Below are 21,646 nucleotides of genomic sequence, written 5' to 3'. Positions count from 1 at the left end.
GGGTGAATATATACGAACCGACCATCTCTCCCACCGTAAGGCCGCGCCGGTGCCGAACACACGGTCGCCGAAGATCCGACCACTTTTACTTTCGGTCCGGTCGATGCCGCCGTTACGTTTGTTACCCTTGGCACCTGCGCGATCCGCCGCCTGTGAACTTGTCCTCCAGCAGGACGACGGCCGGCGTCGCTCGGTCCTTAAGGCGACCGGTTGCGTTCGCACGCGACATTGTCGACCGCGCGTTCCGGTTCGGTTGACCGCCGGCCGTGCGCGTTACTTCTTTTTCGTCTCCGTCTCTGTCATTTTTTTTTTCCACTCTGCTGTTGGCGATTTTTCATTTCCGCCAGTGTGATTCACTTTGGTAATGTCGTGTTGTTTGCCCGAGAATATTGCCAGGTTTAAACGCGCCCTCTGCCCCCCCCCCTATCCCCAAAAAAATACCGAAAGTACACCTATACTTCCTGCGCGGTGGTGTGATGTTCCAACCCTTAAAAAAGTCCCACACGATTGATTTAATCGTCGACAGTCGTCATTTTGCAGGTACACTTTTTTTTTAATTTATAAAGGAGGGATTAAAAAAAAAAAAAACGATGCTACTTTTAAGTACTGAATAATGCGTAATATTAATAAACAGATTTCTAAAGACACAATACATAAATTAAACGAATTTATAATGTTTAAAACGATACTGACAGAAAAAAAAAAACAAATTATTTAAAACATTTTTATTTTACCGATATTCTATTTCAGTTTTGACTTTTTACTATTTTTTCATAAAATAGTTATACATAAGGTAGTTAATTGCTATATTATATTACTGTTTAGAAAATGTTTTACAATTCCTATTAAAAATAAATAACTACAAGGGTATAAGTTTTTTGCGAAAAATGTAGTTTTTGAGGAAAATTTACAATCTTACAACGAGTAAGTATTAAAATATAATGATTACCAAACACGAAGGCATCAAAGAAGGTGTGCATTAACAATATACTTAAGAGATTTCTGTTTTTGAGCAAAACTTAACAGAGAGATTAATGTTATGGTTCATTATTTCAGTGATCGCATGTTGTTTCTTCCTTGGGAGTTAAATGACTTAAGAAAGTTACCATAGTTAATTCACAGATTATAGTAAATAAAAAAATTTTAGAAATACACTGCAAATTGATACTGGTAGCAGTGATACTTAATGTAAACCGAATTAAGTATCACTGATACTGCATCAGTGCTTTTATTTATTAGGATCAATATCTGAATCCATGGTCAAAAGTTAATATAGTTTATTTTTTATTAAAATAATAAAAGATAATATCCTATTTGACTTTTTTTTACATTCTATTCATTACCAATAACTCTAAGACCTTGATTCTGACGTTTCCTCAGAAAATGTTTATCAGACGCTAGAAAATAGATTAAACAACTTATTTTAAAAGTAGTCTGTTTTGTTGTCATTATTTTTAGTACCTACATGCAAATAACTACTATAAAAAGCTTTTTATTCTATATATTTCCTTCTCGTTTATACAAAATGAAATTAATTATTATCTCGTGACTTTCATTTTTTAAACATAACATTTGTTAATCATACATTTTTAAGCGGAAGTTACACGATTTGCATAAATAAGTAATTTATTTTTACAAAATATACAGTAAACAAATATAATGGTTTGCTATAATTACTATTCTTGTAGTGTAATATTTTAAAATTATGTATATTCAAAATTCAAAATTATATCCTATCTATTATATAATTATAACTTAATCCTAATAATAGATAATACTATGACGATGTAATTATATAGTAATTTCATTTATTTTTAACAAAATATACTAAAAATTGCATGTATTTATTAAATTAAATAATAATTTTTAAATCATTGTTATTTATCTAAATCTTTATCGATGAATACTGTCAATTATTATCTTTAAATACAATGTTATTTCAAGTTGCCTGTTAAAAATTAAAAAAATAACTAAATATATAATATATATATAAATCGAGCAAAAGAAATGTTTACTTTATAATTAGTTGTTTTTTAATCGGTTTTTTATTAGTAACGGAAACATAATCTTAGAAAAATATATATGACATTTTATTCAAATTTAACAATTAAACTTCTTTTAAATAGCATATACAAAGTTGTGTCATAAAATTGATGGTACACAATCTTATCAGTTGACAATAAATGATTATCAAAATGGTTAGTCAATAGTCATCTTAATTTCCGTATACTGAAAATACCTATGATAACGTAATATTGTGTATTGTGGTTTATATTATTTGTCATCGAATAATTTTAAAGCGAATATTAAATAAGTGAAAACGAGCTATTTTATACTTTGAAACGCTACAGTAATTGGCATATGGAATTTCACTGGACTTGGCATATGAAGGTCTGTCTGTTTGTAAGGTGTCATTAGTCATGGGCCACGGTGTTCTCGTCGTCAACTGTGAACGACGTTTCAGAAGGCTATGAGTGTTATTATGTTATTTAATGTCTTAGCGACACCTTATTATGTATGATTATTTACTATGTTAAACATCGCTTGTTCAAAATTTGCCGTGTTTTTAAATTTATTTTTTTAATAAAATTAGCTTAAATATATTTAAGTTAATTAGGGGTAACGGAGTTAACGACCGTAGTTTCAGCCAACTGGTGTGTTTTTAATAACAATACTTTGTAGCTTCTAAATGAGGAACCTGTGTCTTCTTAAACATTTCTTTATTGTTACCTATTACCCTCTATTACGTACAATTCAAATTTAATTGATAAAATAACAATTACTGCCTAAATTGAATTTTTAGATTTAGGCCGAGATCAACTGGACGGTGTTTAGAAAAAAGCTAACATTTTTTATTCAACGAACCCAAAGTGTTTATTGAGCGTTATCTGAAAATAGTTCAGTCGTTGAGCTATAACCTAATGTCTTCAGATAAAAACAAATTAAAGGCTTTTCAACGACAACTGGCTATCCTATCCGTAACTTAACCTGTTTAAATAATAAGCAATTTAGTTATTTTTATATAACTGGAAATTTAAGTATTAGATCAACGTGCAAATGCAATTAATTTAAGATTCACTTACATTATAATCCATTCGTTATTTTTAAATATGTGTTAATGCTGATTAATAGCTAATTAATAGTTCATTCAGCTATTAATTTAGTTACTAAAATATTAACCATCTTAGGATGATTATTAAATAATTTTATGGGAATACTTCCTTATTGATGATTTATATGCTTATAAATTAGGCGCCTTGATTATTTTATTTCCTCTAAAATTAATCTTTATATTTTATTTTTACAAGTATAATTGAGGGCACTTAGCTATAAAATCAGAAACCAGGTTTATCAATAATTCTTCAGTACACTTAAAAATTATTACTCTATCTTTAGCTAATTATTTCTCTTGTATAACAAAATTGTTTAAACTTATTAATATATAGTTTAGTGTATCTCGCATAATACAATATAATATTACTAATATTTTTTTAAATTCTTATTTGTTCGTTTTATAACGTATCTTACCATTGTGTTATAGTAAAAACTTGTTGAGTTTCTAACTGTTTTGGTTAAAACATCACCGTTGACGATGATGTATTACTCATTACTCAACACCATCAATCAATCAATATGGTACTACATAATATATCGTCGATTTCAAATAAACAATTTTTTTTCTTCCATGCACTTTACATACAATTTATCAAATCTAAATGCACATCACGACGGTATTTAATATGCCCTTAAAACATTTTTAACGAAATCTGGTATTGTGACAGTTATTGAATTATTATTTAAATTAATTAGCACGAAGTTTTGTAATTATTTCTTGGTCAACTTATTTCGCCGAGGACTGTTTTTTTCAAACCCTATATTATAGGGCCTATAATATACTATACGCAATGGATTATAATTATTTTCATGTTTTACAATAGTGATACTATTATGTTCACCTGTCCGGTATTGTTATACTAATGAATTATGTTGGTAGTTTTGGACAACGCGGTTTTAACCGGAGTTTGTATTTTGGCCATTGGCATACCATGGCGATTCGAAAATTTCATATCATATTTTTGGCATTGTTCTACCACTACATAAATAGGTATGTGTGCCTACACCCTTCGACCGTTTTCTATATAAGCGAAAGTGATGTACAATATTATTATTATATACGTCACAATGTTATAGATAGCATATATTTTAGCAAAATGTACACGCATTGGTTATTTAAATAGTTGTAGGTGTTACTATTAATATATACATATGTATTATATTATATTATTATATTTTTAACTACTTTCGCGGTGCGGCTTCTTTCTTTATCGGGCGTTCAATTTCACTTTTTATACCTGTTTTTGAACGCTATATGGACTGACTATCAGTCTATCATTCTTTAATGCAGTCTATCCGAACGGCGGTAGATACTTCCTTGCTTCCGCGGTCTTTTGCCACGGGCAATGGACACAACTGGACGGCACGCGAAGGAAGTAAACAGTATAATAATTATCGCTGTGTGAAAGTTTTAGTGTCGAGGGACTGATTTACATACGTAGAATTTATAAACCGGACTGCACATTGTAATGCTAAATATCTAGTTTGTAATTCTTATTATTAGGTATGTATGTTTTGTTTTCTTTTAGTTAGCATATGAGCTCATCCGGACTAATTTTGCGAATTACGCGTAAGAGAATCGCATTGTATGTTTGTTTAAATTTGCATGTATTGCACAACTATCTATGTTTCGTTTCTCCGTGAGCTTTAAGTAGCCAGACCGGTCTGTTTAAAAACGAAACCCGTATGCAGTTAGTCGAAAATGAGCCATGTTTTACCCAAATTAACACAATAATAGAATACACACAGAACCTACTATAATGTCCGGCGTTGTTGATTATGTACATGTAAACGTTATTTACAAGTGATTATGCTTGCAGTTACCGTGACATGTAAAAGTGACAGTAAAAATACACAATTGTATTTGTCCCAAACGCAACGGACGTGCTTAAAATCACAATTCAACTTGTATCCTATAGTAATCGTTTATACTTAAATGCCAAGAAATCGATTATAAATGGAAATTCATCACAACCATTAGTGTATCAAAACATTTTGACTAGTATGTAATTTCCGCTGACTAACCTCTAGGCTTTAAGCGAAACTCATTAAGAAGTACGATCCTGCCACTCAAAAAAGTTTTAGGGAAAACAATAGTTGCGTCTCGTAAAATCTCGACAAACACATGGGCATATAATATATATAGTTAAAAAAGAGGTGTACGTCAAACAGCTTTATTATATTGATTTAGAACGGAAATAAAATGGAAAATAAAATCACGGAATTAATTTTAAACAATAACGAACATAATGATAATATGTATACACTTGGAAATTGTTTGGTGGAATATAATATGTTATCATAAAATAAAAATTGGAAGAAAAAGTGTCTAAAAAAGATATTTTGTTTATACAATTTTATGGGATTTTTCAAACTCGTCCTTAAGTTGGAGGAAAATATAAAATAACTTAATTGAAGTTACTAACTTGATGTATTATTTATTCGGAGCTATTATATATAGTTACATATTATCTAAATATATATATATAGTTAAGGAGAAGTCATGTGACTGTTACATAAGTATTGCCAAAACAACAATAATTTTTAATTTTGTTAGTTGATAAAAACATATATTTAATTTTGTGTAGATATTCCGATTTCATATATCACTAAGTCGTAAATTTTGTGTATTATTTAGTTACTGTACCTAGTGAACAGAAACCTGATTTCTCTTTTTATTTTATTGACATTCTCGACCAAAACTACGATAGCTACAATTTTTAAAATATCGTTTTTAAGTATGCAAACAATTATTCTTATTTACCACTAATGTGTGTTAAGACATATGAATGTACTTTAATATAATCAAATATTTTCTCTGAGAACAACGTTCACTAAGTTTCTCAAGATTGTAACGTAGCTATTTCGAACCTAATTGAGGAGCACTTATAGTTTTCATAAATGTTTTTTACACGACGATTACTAAGGAAGTAGTCACTAGTCGTAAACCGTATAAAGTAATATTATGTTATTTTCATGATTTTTACTAGTACTTTTCGCCAGAAGCACACTTTACAATATCCAGATAATTATATACTGATAGGTACAGTTTATATAATTTTAAATATATGTATTTAGAACTGCCGTGTATAGATTTCCGGCACGGGCACTTAGCGATTAAATTGTTGAGCAAATATTATAATACGAACATCTAATTTAATCAAAATATAAACTCATCAAGACGTTGACCGCACACGAATTATTGTATGAGTGACCACAATAATATATTCTATTCCGATAAACATGCCCGTAATATCAGTCATTATCGTTTGCTCGAATCGGAACGTTAATGATTACATCTTCCAAATGGACTTTATTTGAGTTTAATTGGAAATCTCGGATTTAACGTACATGGACGCAGGTGATTTTCACTAAATAACAGAGAAAAATAATTCAAAATCGAGTACAGTGTTTTAAAGTATTTCTAGTTTTTTTTTCGACTGAAGAAAGCGTTAATATTTACAAATTTATACTTATTGTTGCGTAAGACGTCCAATAGAATTCCCTGCCGAACGGAACAAATATTATGCATTTCGATGCCACGGTTATTGGACATCGTTAGAAATTACATTTGTCCAGTGAAAGCTCTATAATAGCGACTAAAAACAATTATATGGCGAGTCTGCATCTATATATAACATTTTTTTTTTAAATAATACTATAAGTTCCTCTATTCCACATAAGACGTTAATGATACATAAATGTATATTATATATATATATATATATATATATACATACACATTCGAATGATATTTTACCACGATATTTAGCAAACGATACATAATGATCATAACACTACACAGTGCACATCTCATAATGATAATACCTCCTATTAAGTCAAAACGCGCACGCAGGAAATCTGATGATCTTCGTTTATCGTAAGCGCTATTATATTCTTTGTACGGGTATAGTTGATATTTTCCATTTTAAGGTCGTCGGTTCACTTACGTTAGTGTGGAATATCATCATTTAATATACAATATTGCGATCATTATGGTCGTTTAACACACCTAAATTATTGTACAACAAATTGATAAATTTAATGGTTCATTAAAATTTAATGGACCAATCACTGACAAGATAATGGCGTTTAAGGAGCTTATATCAAATAGTATGTTTATTGATTCATCAAATCTGTAATGAACGTAGGTACATGCAACGGGTCGCTACTGGCAAAAGCTACAAGTAGCTCCAATAGATTAATATAATATTATTAGTATTACAAATATTAGTTCCTATGTTAATACACTTATTATTTTATTACTGCGGCGATTGCAGTTATTATTGTTTGTTACGCGTAATAATATATTATAATTTATGCGCATTTCTATGGCCATTAGGCCGTATCGTTTAATACTCTTAGAAATTGTGCGTCTATTGACGGGTTTAAAAAACAAACATTCACTTATGATTTCGATGAACCAAATAATCATTGACTAGGACTCCGCGTGTATTACAACAGCGTATAATCTGTTTAAATAATATTATATTATCAAAGGTGAAAGTACTGAATGTTTACATTATAATAACTAAACAATTAATAATACTCAAGTGTGCACTTCTCTAGTTTTGCATGCAAACTAGATAAATTACGTTTATAATATTATATACCTACTACTGAAAATACTGAACATAAGATGGCGTAGCATATTCATTGAGACATTTCTATGACTAAGACGACTCGGATACCTTATAAACTCATCTCTAATAATACAAACGATGGTGAAATTTTACAATAAAGTATTTATATTTTAACGTTAATTTAAATCCGTCTATATATAATATAAATGTAGTTACTGTAGGTAGATTATAGTTGATAGATGGCAGTAAAAATTTGTTCTAGAAATTTAAATACTCTTTTGTTGTGAGTATGATATCATGATCGTTTCTTTGTAAAACGCAAGACAATAATGCATACATTACAATTTATATTAAATTTACATGCTCTTCAAGTGTCATAAATTTTTTTTTATAAGTTGGTGATACAATTTTTTACAACATAGTACTACTCAACTTAAAAGTTTCTAAAAGCTTCTCAATGACAATATAATATTGTTAACATACATGGAAATCTGGGCATGTTAGCGTTTTAAATGCGTTTTTCTTACCTATTGCTAGTTTAGTATAGAAAAGCACACACCATTGTATAATACCTAATGGCCATCTAATAACTAATACCTTCTCAGCTCTGCATCGAAACCAAAATATAAAAAAATAGGTATTTTAAAAGTATACATGATGGCTTTTTGAGTAGGATGACGGATTGGTATTATTGGTATGTTCGTCAAAAAGTTTCTAATACATAAATATTTATTTAAAACCAAAAGTTTTAATTTTATGCTGACAATTTTCAAATATATAACCTTGTTAATAGATGACAAATTACCGTGCAATATTATTTAACATTACCATGTAGAATTGAGAGTAAATATTATACTTATGCGTGCACTAAATTCGTCGTCCCTTGTGTAACGTGTGGCAAGTGACAACTGACAACCGCATTGCAAAAATGCAACACCAGAATAATGCACATAATTTCATAGTTTGACAATTAGGCGCAGTTAATCATATTATATACCTACATCCAAGCACACAGAGTATGTCGAAAACTCACATGCGAATCTTTCTCTCATTTGGTTGTCGCATTATCTTCAGAGCAGCGGTATTACGTCACGTGCACTGTGTAATATTAGGTATATGCCCGAAATGGTAAAGAATCTACTTGCTACGGTTCTCGTACGCAGTCATTGTTTGCGGTTTAATCGGATGATTTATATGCATATTACAGTGTTTGCCTAATGGGTCACGTAACCTTACTACCTAATTGTAAGATAGTAATTAATGGTCGCCCACGCGTTATGGAATGCCGTAGTTTTACCCTCACGGGAAAACCGTCGTTCATCATCAGTCCCGCTGATCTGTCTGGAACGGTATTGCACAAATATCCAAGTAAAAAATAATAATATTGTCTTGATCGTAGACCATTACATTATACAAATTTGTACACCGGACAACATCGCGACCAAGGTGTGTGTAATGTGTATGTGTGATAAATAACAGGAGCAACATATAGGCAACACAATATGTCACTATAAAGAATCCGTTTGTACAAACTTCACCTACGCACCGCGCCCGTTTGTTCGCATTCGCCGAGCTTTAAGTAACGATCAATTTGAATATAATTGTTTGAGGTGAAATAATAAGTATCCTTGTTAAACAAATCGTCTAATACTTCGGATACGCAAGTGCTGAATATCGCTTAGGATCATTGACCTACCTAAGTAAACGATTAGTCATGCCACTTCTGAATGAATGAGTAATTTAGTTAGACATGGGGTGTCAACAAAACTAGGTATATTATATGATATGAATTATGACTTACATGATTAAACTTAAAATTTCAATTTAAATAATAATTACTATGAGTATTATTAGTGGGTAGACAATATCGGAGGCGTATGGAATGATTAAAGCGATGATGACAGACAAAAATGGAAAGATTGGGTTATAGCGGTGATATGGCTCATCAAACAGACAGCGTATATATTTTAGATTTCACAATCCATTTGCTTACTGAATAGCATACCTACTAGCTTTTCGAAATCTTCTTGTTAGAAATTTCAGAATTAGAATGGGTTGCAATCAACATTTTTAGAAACAAACTAATTTCACTCCTGTTTTTTTTTTTTGTGGGAAATAATAGTATTTTTGTAAAATTAATTTCAAACCCTTATATAAAATTACCCTTTTCATTTTACATAAAGCAGACCAAAAAGTATTTGTTAAAAAAATGTAATACTGTGTGTCCATGCGGCCTGCGAGACGTTTTCCATAAAATTAAAAAATATATATATAATATATAAAAATTTTACATTGGGCAGCTAAAAGACTGAAAGAGTAAAATCACAGTTTTAGAACAGCTATGAAAAAACCAATTACTGTAAAAATACATACAAATTTGTCGTAAATTATTTTTTAACCATTTATCATGAATTCAATACGCCAAAATAATGGTGAAACATAGTACAAAATATAATGTTACTACCTAGAACAATTTGTGAAGATTTGTTGATTGATAAAAATTATATACATTTATAAATATTACTCTAACACATATTATATCATTGAACATTTGCATGAACATGCTAAGTATTGCAATTGTATACATATTTATAATATTTTATCATTATCAAAATATGAATAATTTTTAGCGTTACAAAATTGTATGATGTATTAATATAATATTAATAATTGTTTTATAACCTTGTTTTTTATTTAAATAATTTATTAGGTCATCAATAAATTGAACATTACTTTTATGCGCCTACTATTAACAATAATGTAATTTCTATTAAAACTCCTTTTAACTATACTATTTATTCGCACAACTAATTTTCGTAGCATATGTTCATATGGAATACAAAAAAATAAAGTTTTAGGACATTATACCTACCAGTATGTATAACTATAGATTTAAGGGTTTTTCACGTATTAAAAACAAATAAATTCAACAAAAATTAAAAATTTATCAGCTGTTATGTATGCAAAGTTGGCTTGACGCTTTCAAGTGGAAACACTGTCTTGTTATAGTAATGGTCGGTTGTATGTGAAACGTAAGCTCTAAAAGTTTTGTCCCGTCGTTAAATTCAAAGTAAACGTCAGAGGACTTCAACACGTCAACGCGACTATTATTATATATATATATACCATAGAACTTACAAGGCAGGCGCGGTTCGAGTTGATCTTTAGTTTCCTTGTATTTTATTCAATACGGGCAAAGCAAATTACAGTAATATAACATACTCACAGCGGTAATATTATGTTATGAATATTACCGTTGCTTGATTGGAAAAATTGTGCCTGATAAAAAGCAGGGCTAAAACAAAATAATTACTAGTGCTGAGTTGCACAAAACTTTGCCGTGTTTGGACCAATCGCGTTGCCGCCCCCCTTAAACGGCTTATGGAACCAATAAAGTTTTGTGTAACACAGCGTCAAAGTTCATGTTGGTGAAGACAGGGTTGAAAGTGGTAATTAAAATAGTAGAGAAATTTAAGTTTAATAATTGTCCAAAGTCGTTATGATACTAGAACACTGACCAAATGTGCTATAAACCAAAGTATTGATCTACAGTATATTATATTAAAAGAGTGGGCGTAATGGGGACGGGTAGGTCGCAGGTCTACAGTAGTTATTTAAGCTTAAAGTGGTAAAATCACTTTTAAATAACCGCTTCGATGCGAATCTAAGTACAGTCCAAACCAAGCACAGTAAGAAAGCATTGTACTTAAATGAGTACATCAGTCAGATAATAGAAGATCGAGGATGTAATTCATATCATTAGGTTGAATACTGCAGAAGAAGAAGAAGTGAGTAGCAGCACTAGTAGTAAGTGAGTAAGTAAATGTGGTCCAGTGTTTACAGATGAAAATACAAATTTGATTTATGATATTTTTCTTTTAGTTTCCTAACGCGTTTATCAATAGTAGTAAATGTTTAAAGAATATAAATTTGGAACTAATTTGACTATATTTTAAAAATGTATAGGGCATCCTAGTTATGAGTTGAACGGTTTGTACATTTTTCTGGATTTTTAAATGGAAGGGATGCCTTTTTTTTTTTAATTTTTGCCCCAATCAACTACCAAAGTACTACAGAGTGCTGTAAATGGCCTTTATTTCCATCGCTCTATCGTTGACAAAATTAAAAATAGTCAAATTGCCGCCGTTACGCCCGAGTTTAATATTGCAATAATGATCTCAATCGCTAACGTCAATTACCGGGCAAGACCGTCGTTCACACTTTTCCATGACCCGGTCCATTAAATCCAAGACGGTTCCGCCGTACACACAACATATGTACAGTATCTACATATATAAGGAGTGTGTGACCACGTGTGTGGTTTTATTTTCGGCGGCCACATTTCTGGGCCATTTGAGTTTGGGGCGCGTTTTGAAACCTATTTTCGAAAACCGCATCCGCGGAAACAACGTCTCGCCTAAAGGGTTCGCGGTCTAGCGACTCTTGACGCTTTTGAAGTTTTGACACATTTTCCCCATCTCCTGCGAACGCTGTTTTCACACATCCTACTGTGTAGAGGTACAAAGATAAATCCGGAAGAGATATATTTTACGCGTGCGGTACACTACACACAAGTTGTGCCAGACGTTTTCAATTTTTAATCGCCCACCGACTCTGCCAAATCCGATTTTAGTTGCCGACCCTTCCGGTACGGCAAAGTTTAAACTCGTATTAAGCGCTCGCCAAACAACCGGCCATTGTCCACGGCCCCGTTTACCGACTTAAGAACAATCGGGCCGGGTGTCGGTGATTTAAGACGGTCGTTAAAAACCCCAAAAACGCGTCAGAACTTTGTCGATGCGCCCATTTATTATTTATAGTGTGCCACACACTGCAAAAGCAATTACTTTGGGTAAACAACGATTTTAAAAGTTACAAACCGAGTTTTGTTCGCTTAGATTTGTTTTCTACTCAAATCTTTAATATAAACAAGACAGGATGTTTTTTAATGTACGGTTTTAATACTAACCTAACCGCCACCACGTGATACAGGTAGGGTTAAGCGGGGCGAATGTAAATGCGGTTTTTTCAAATTTCAGTAAAAGTATTGAGTTGAAGTTAAAAATAATTATCGACGGTACCTAAAAATAGCTTCACTACATATGTTCTGTTGTATAACGGTATTAATAAAAACGATCCGATAGCATGCGATATTACTAAAAAATATATTTGCATAAAAAAACAAACCAGTAAACTTGTGAAATACAAAAGAATTTTATTTTACAAAATTATATATTTTGTGTTCCAAGACGGGTTACGCACCATGGCTGTGGTTGGAGTATATACAATTAGTTTGTACAATAATAATATAAGTTATGCGAAAATTGTTAATGTATGATAACATTATATGATATGTGAAAGTTTCAAATGAATAACGATATAAGTTACAATGACACTGACGATTATCCATACTAGAAACAGCGGCTGAAGTACCATGATAGTCAGTAGTTTTAGCAACAGTGTATAAGAAGTCCATATAAGTAGGAAAGGTGCAATAGCCGTGAGTAAGATAACCAGTATTACAATACTAGCAAAGAGCAGCACAATAGCTACTGCACTGACCACAACTGGGTAACGCACTTTTGCGAATAGGCCTTTGCCCATTTCTCCGATGCCAGTCAAAAAGGTCGTTCCAACAACCTGTTAAATACATTTGAAGAATACAGCGATAGAGTTAAATTTCAAAAATTAATTTTAAACTTACAAGTTCTGGTCGGTGGGGTAGGTATATAACTGTTAAAAACAAAATAATATGTAAATTTCTAAGAGAAGTTTATTACTTGTGTGTCGACCCGCAGGTTGGACGAATCCGGGTTTCCGCATTCAATAAGGGAAGTTCTGTCAAGGTTTTTGACTTCGGGCAACACCATGCCAAAACCCGGGTAGGTAATCATATCCACACTGCAGTGCAAATGGCGGCTGTCCATCGTCAAATTCCAAATGACTTCTTCTTCCTTATATAACTTTTTTAGAGAGGTATTTTATATTTTAATAGACTTCGGAGAAACTTTTAAGCGTAAAATATTTAAATTTCTAAGAGAAGTTTATTACTTGTCTGTCGACCTGCAGGTTCGACGAATACGGTTTTCCGCATTCAATAAAAGAAGTTCTGTCAAGGTTTTTGACTTCGGGCAACACCATGCCAAAACCCGGGTAGGTAATCATATCCACACTGCAGTGCAAATGGCGGCTGTCCATCGTCAAATTCCAAATGACTTCTTCTTCCTTATATAACTTTTTTAGAGAGGTATTTTATATTTTAATAGATTTCGGAGTAACTTTTAAGCGTAAAAAATTTAAATTTCTATGAGAAGTTTATTACTTGTCTGTCGACCTGCAGGTTCGATGAATCCGGTTTTCCGTATTCAATAAGGGAAGTTCTGTCAAGGTTTTTGACTTCGGGCAACACCATGCCAAAACCCGGGTAGGTAATCATATCCACACTGCAGTGCAAATGGCGGCTGTCCATCGTCAAATTCCAAATGACTTCTTCTTCCTTATATAACTTTTTTAGAGAGGTATTTTATATTTTAATAGATTTCGGAGTAACTTTTAAGCGTAAAATATTTAAATTTCTATGAGAAGTTTATTACTTGTCTGTCGACCTGCAGGTTCGACGAATCCGGTTTTCCGTATTCAATAAGGGAAGTTCTGTCAAGGTTTTTGACTTCGGGCAACACCATGCCAAAACCTGGGTAGGTAATCATATCCACACTGCAGTGCAAATGGCGGCTGTCCATCGTCAAATTCCAAATGACTTCTTCTTCCTTATATAACTTTTTTAGAGAGGTATTTTATATTTTAATAGACTTCGGAGAAACTTTTAAGCGTAAAATATTTAAATTTCTAAGAGAAGTTTATTACTTGTCTGTCGACCTGCAGGTTCGACGAATACGGTTTTCCGCATTCAATAAAAGAAGTTCTGTCAAGGTTTTTGACTTCGGGTAACGCCATGCTAAAACCCAGGTAGGAAAACATATCTACACTGCAGTGCAAATGGCGGCTGTCCATCGTCAAATTCCAAATGACTTTATAAAGTGCTGACTGGCGCGTTGTTCCAATCAACACAACGACCATCAACACAAAAACCGTAGAATATAGTTTAAACATATTGTACTAGTTGTAAGAAATCCTTTGAAACAGGAAAAATTAGCAAAACGGTTTGGAGAAGTATGTTGTTTTACACTGAAATTGTGCGGTGAAACAAATGTAATATTAACATCAATAATAACAGTTACGATATAAACAAGCCGTTTTAATACACATGTACTTATATTAGTAGTATTGGCCAGCATATAAAAATATATAGAATGTTTTTTTTAAATAACATATGTGTTACTTTTACTTTTTTTGAGTGCCGTATTCGTATATGTTAGACCTATCTTCTAAGACTAATTTCCAACTCATAAGTTCTAAAATTGCGCATAAAAAGAAAAAACCGCTTAAATTGTAAGAAAAAAATTGTGTTTTATTTTATAAAACTTTATTTTACACCAATTCCTTATAACTATGTAGGTATATTGGAGGAAAATGTTAATTTATTATTTTATCGGGTGAGTCCTGCATTAGTTCACTCTCAAAATAATTGTTGAACATTATTTAAATTTTTATCTTTTTTTTTTTTGGAATTTTCTGGAGCTTTATCGACCTTTAAAACTATATATTTATTTAGTTGTTACAGACTAGAACGTTCTTTGCAATATAAAATAAAGTCTATGATACTTGTATTGCATAATTCTTTAATCGTTGGATTGTCTATTACCGACAGTATACAAAATGGAAAAATTATAAAAGTAATTTCTATAGGGCATCTAATCTAATGTAAGTACATCGCACACGAATATTACCTATATATATCTATAATCTTCAGCCACTATTCGGTAGTATTAGAATATCCCTTTGTAGTTCAAGACTCCACTAGTGCATGTACTGCAAAATTCTAATTAAAACTTAAATATGATTAAAATAAGTTTAAATTATAACAATATGCGTGTGCATAATATGGGTTTAAATGCTCGATGGTAATATCAAATACTAATTGATTGATTATAAAATTGTTTTTATTGTGTACAGTTTTCTACAAGGTAAATATAATAATAGTAAAAGTATTTGTTAACATTTATGGTTTTACAAAATGTTCATTAGGGTTGTTCCCGTGTTGTCGTTCTTGGATTTTTAGTAAGTCGATTGGTCATTGGTCAGCAGGTACTCAGTACGGCTTGTGTACTGCAATTCATCGGTAGTATCCGTAAGGGTAAGCGGCGTACGGCGATACGTAAGGGGCGGCGACGTACGGGGAAGCGACGTATGGGGAGACGTAAGGAGAAGCCACGTACGGAGCAGTGTACGGGGCAGCGTACGGGGCAGCATACGGGGCCGCATACGGCGATGCTACGTATGGAGAACCATAGTATGAGCCGTAGTATGGCGATGCGTATAGACCTCTTTTGCTACGGTCCGATGGTGCCGCTTGTGTCGCTTGGGAAGCAGGTTTCGGTTGTTCCGCTGCGTAGGCCGAGACCAAGCACATGGCGATGGCGAGCAAAGCTAAAGATCCCTATAAAACATACATCTATCATTACACAAGTTTAAAACAATAGTATATTTTAATAGTTCTACAACCATATTTTATTAGTTCTAGTCGTAGACATCTACTCAAGGACGGATCGTAAAGAAAGAAGAATATAATAGTATAGTAAACGTCGAACGAGAGTGACAAAACTAAAGTTTTTATTAAACCATTCGGGGTAATTTTGAAACATGTGCGTATTCTGATAAAACATGGACGAGGAGCGTTGAAAAATCTGTCCGTCAGTTAATAGGATAGATGTTAAATACGGGTTAACACGCGGTACTGTGCGAGATTGAGTAGATATAATATACAAGTCGAGTTTAAATCACTGCAAATCGCGATGTCCCGGGAGGAATAAGGATAATGTATAGATTAATCGCTATGAAAATCGGGACAACTATAACCGAAGTCTGGATGAAGTGGCTTGCGGTGAGCTTTTCAGTTTCGTAGTTCACAAGACGTTCGCCATTCGAAAGCTCATATAGCGTCAACATAATTATAACGGGCTGAAGTGACCGATTAAGTGCTAAGACGCGAGAAACGTCATCATATTACAACGGTGGCCTTACCTGGAATTTCATTTTATTTTTTGATTCGATTGGCTTTGGGTCGTCTTGGAATGAGTAAACTGCTCGGAGTAGTCGCTGAAGTCGATTGATGGTGGACTGATGGTGGACTTGTGGCCGTCCGGTCGTTTTATATGGTCAAATTCGACCGTGTAACGTCCAATTGTCATTCCGCGTAGGTACAGTGTCCACCGTGTCCCAGTTACTTCACATACACACACAAGCCGCTCCGGTGCCAAAATATAATAGTAACAATCGAATCATAATGATTTCCATCTCCCACGAGAGCGGGTAACCGGAGTTTTTTATTCGTTTTTTTTTTTACCTTCTTTATTATTTTTTTTTTTATTAGTATTCACTTTGCGGTCCTTGATGGTCAACGGCGGCGGGATTTTGCAACAAGACATCCGACCGAACGACTGCTTTGACGACGATGCGACTTCATTGTAATAATTGTTAATAACAATATTATTAGGCACTGTTATGATGTTATAACGACGGTGTATAAATAAATTACACCCGGTCCTTGGTCATCTGACGGTCGACCTCTGCGGAGAATTTAACTCGGTTGTCAACGGGTAAAACGACCTAGCAGTCACGCGAGACGAATGGACAATAATAATTATTGTCGCGGGGTCGGCGATCCACCACGTCAAATCGAAACTATAATCCAAGTAAAATGCTTAAGAAAAACCGCAAAAAAAAAAAACTAGACGTTTCAAAATAGCAACAAAAAATAAACAAATAACTCGCACGCGCTGTGAAAAATCAAGATCATTTTCTTAAACGCCAGTCATCGTAGAAATCGAAATTCGCACTCGATATTATACTTATAGCTTTGCATTATACTCGCTAATTGTCTCACTGTTAAGCTTTTATGGTATTTGTACAAAACTTGATGGTTTAAGTACGGCTTACCCGTTTACATCAGGTTAATGATAATTTATAGGACTTAATTTTAATAATAACATTTAAGAACATACATTTTAAAAAATGCCTTGGTTTTTTTCAACAGTGACATTGCATTTTGCATGATAACATAGAATACGTTGAATTAAACACAAAAAAAAACTCCCGTGAATATAATTTATAGTATCTATTATTTTTCAATATATCTACATTCTTAATAAATTATACAAAAAAAAAACAGATTCACAGACCGTGAATTGTTAATATCAAAACAAGCAACTTTTTCGTTATATTGCCAATGTTATTTTTTTTTAATTTCAATTCTTGGGTATAAAAACTGTTTTAGTAAATTAATAATAATGTATGTTTTTTTAAAGTTAAATATAAATTGAATCAGAAATGTTTGCCAACCGAAATGCTATTCTTCTTATTGATACTTAGTATCTTCAATAATATTAAGTATATATATAATAATATTGTACATTAATTAATAAGAACACTTATGTAACTATAAAGGTGTTTCAACAGAACTTTCCAATTACCAAAGAAATGTTCTTCTATTTATATTTTAAATGATATTGCGTTGTTTATGTTAGGTACATTGCCTTACTGGATTTCGATTGTGTTGGTAAATGCATTATTATTCAAGATGGCAACTCAGTTAAGTCACTGTAGAGTGTAGCTTCTATAGCGGTAAGCGGTCACGGTCAGTAAGCCTACTAAGTCCATTGTCCATATTAGTTATAGTTTTGACAATGATTAAATAATATTGTAAGTTTTTATTTTATTTTTAAATACTAGACATATCAAATAAGACTAAAATATTATGAATTATACATGTCTTTAAAATAGTAATAAACTTAACAACAAATGTTAATGTGTAATTTTTAACGGCGATAACGGATTTTTAAAATAAAAGCATGATGTATCTTAATTAGTATTTTACCAATTAAATAAATAAATACCTAACAAATTTAAATGGGTTGTCGATTAGACGATTAGGATATGATCGTCTTAATTTAACAATTACAAGAAGTCATTCTTGGTGTGACTGTGGAAGAACGCAGTCTAAAACTGAAAAGTTCTTGAAAACATAAGTGAAACAAAATACATAAAGCGACCATTACCATGCAGTGAAAATAGAATAGAATATTTACTTAAACGCATACAACGCAAAACACATATCATATTCTACATGGGCACATGTACAAATAAAAAATGTTACACAAGTGTAAATTTTTATTTTATTTATTACTTGATCATTATATCCGTGGTATAATCGATACGGTTGTAATGTAATGTTCAAAAATGTTTTTATTAAAATTGCATAAGCAATTATTTCACCCCATCTGTATGAATGATTGGATCACTTTGCCTTGAAATTGTAAAATTGGTAGATGCGTTATTTCCTAAAATATTATTTGGTCTAATTTAATACCATAAAAAAATAATTGCCGAAAAGATTATTTTAACATTAGATTCATCTGTTAAAAATTAATATAGGTACGGCTGATGTTATAGTTCTATTTCCACAAACTTGTGCCCCCAAATGTCTTGGCTAGGCGAATAACACTTATTTGGATGTAACAGCAATATTAATATTGTTGGCGCAATAATAATTAATAATTAAATTACTAAATTATAGGACTATGTTCGTGATAAAAAATGTTTTCAGAATCATTTTAACGTTAGAGGTATCCACGACCACAGAAATGTTAGCAGTTAATTATCAGATAAGTGTAGACGAAATTTGTGGAGGGGGGAGGAGAGGGGTTTGGATGTGCTTAGCAACCCCAAAACAGTTTGTGGTCCATATCATAAGTATTATGAGGAGGGATAATATTTTCACTGTTTAAGCATCGCTATTTACTTAAGTGATTGTAATTAAGTCTTACTAACACTATACATTGTAAATTCAAATTGTATTTATTTACTTCGGGAAATCGTTTGTGTAACAATAACCACGAACACATGGAGAATGTGCCAGCTAACGGTTTTGTATAGAACCGTTTTTGGTCTAGAACGGTTTTGGTAGGTAAGACCGCTTTATAATGCTAATGCACCGCCTCGTGAAAACCCTGCCAGCAATATTCGTCGCTTTTTATACTATTGGTTCGTCTTCTGGCAAGTTTTTGTCCATGTACATACGTTAAACCAAGCTCGATGTTGCAAGTCGCCAAAAAGACTTACTGCCCGAACGGTACTGAAACAAAATTGAACAAATCAATATGTATTATCGTCATTGGGTGTGCAATGATTGGAATCATTATTTTAGCCAAGTATTTAGACAACAATCATATTTGTGGTAACAACCTACATTATAATTTAGAATTATTGGATAGTTGAAGCCGCGTCTTTGTAATAATATTATTATGCCATAGCCCATAGTACTACTTAATATTAAAATTATAATATTATTTGTTTTGTTTACGTTATTAAGCCTTTCAATTGAATATGTCACGACATCTAGACCAGTGTTTCTCAACGCTTTTACAGTGGTGACCCCCCAAATTGGATATTCAATTTTGTAGCGACCCCTAAATATATTTTTTTGTACACACATAGATTATTTAAATTATATATTAATTTATTGTTGAAATTCTAAATTTTCGTATTGGTTTAAATCATATACCTAATGGCGACCCTAAATAATAAGTTGGTGACACCCAGGTTGAGAAACACTGATCTAGACCACTTGTATTATATATCATTTTGTATGTATATATATACTCGTACATATAAATATTTATACTGAATAATAATTAAATAAATATGACTTAGGTATTCACTATAAAATGTCAACTGGTTTTGCTCTAATACGTTATGTTGAACAGTTTTGTTTAAATTAATACTTTGAGGAGCAATTTATTATTTAAAAATACACATAATATAATGTTTACGAAAATTCATTGTTTGACTGCTTTTTATAAAACAAATTAAGTGACACATTTCAGCTCTCTTACCTGCTTAAATCTGTACTACACTATCTGTCAGTTATATTTAAGTTGATTTATTTGGTCATTTGACTTACTTGGTAGGCGAAGAAACCATTTAGACTACGCAAACGCTCAACGGCATACTTATCAAGTTGGTTCAACATATTCAAAGCGACCAAAGTTTATCAGAATGTGCTTTTCTATTTCAAAAATATAACACAACAACCGTATTTGCAAATAAATCGTTCGTTTATCCGCCTAGCGACGCATTAGATTAGGTGTTTTCATTAACGACAAGTACACTTTGATTTCACTACAGTGATATTATCGGGAACGAGGTTAAGGACTTTCCGAATGGTATATTACGAGCCATACCTATCAGCAGTAAGTTGGGTTTAAGGTGATATTTTTTGAACACAGAAAACTGGAAAGACGTGGAACGGTACGGGCAATCAAATCGGGCATTGTCAAATAAGCACTTGAATGTCCTTTAATATTATGTATTAGCAACAATAAAAAATGCTTGTCATTGTATAATTCAACTTATTATAAAAATACAAAACAGTAATCACTCTACTACTTGTAGAATTTTACGGTAGTGCTGCTGAAATTGGCCATCGGCGCTTGAGCCACTGATCTAATATTAAAAAAATATATATGGGTACCTAATACGAAAGTTATTTTGTTTTTGTTTGCATTGAGAAATCATACTATTTCGTCTGGCCGAATTGGACATCTGTCAACAACATTAATTTGAGGTTATTGCGGTGACGTATTAACGTATGCTTAATACATGCACACCATTGAAAAAAAAAATAGTTGAACTATTTTTGCAGACTATACTTCATTCTCTAACAAGACATTGTCTAGCTATAAAACTGATATAAAGAAGGCTTATTGTTAATTTTATTAATGATTTCGTTTGTGTTGTACGATGAAGATCAAACTATTAAGCAGATAGGTAAA

At 32.2% G+C, this 21,646-nt stretch overlaps 1 protein-coding gene across 1 annotated transcript; it reads right to left on the bottom strand.

Moving 5' to 3' along the window:
* Positions 1 to 15,739: 15,739 nt before the first annotated feature.
* LOC126834490 (uncharacterized) lies at positions 15,740 to 16,968 on the bottom strand. Its single transcript, XM_050566442.1, has 2 exons — positions 16,839 to 16,968; positions 15,740 to 16,254 (listed from the first exon to the last, which is right to left on the bottom strand). Exons 1-2 carry the CDS (start codon positions 16,848 to 16,850, stop codon positions 15,931 to 15,933), a joined length of 336 nt encoding a protein of 111 aa, XP_050422399.1. The 5' UTR covers positions 16,851 to 16,968; the 3' UTR covers positions 15,740 to 15,930.
* Positions 16,969 to 21,646: the final 4,678 nt, after the last annotated feature.

Source organism: Adelges cooleyi, unplaced genomic scaffold, assembly GCF_023614345.1.
Source record: "Adelges cooleyi isolate 19-005CV unplaced genomic scaffold, UGA_ACOO_1.1 ACOO_flye_CR_arks_rails_tigmint_CR_PRNA_21, whole genome shotgun sequence".
NCBI lineage: Eukaryota > Metazoa > Arthropoda > Insecta > Hemiptera > Adelgidae > Adelges > Adelges cooleyi.
This window is presented reverse-complemented; position numbering and strand designations above follow the sequence as displayed.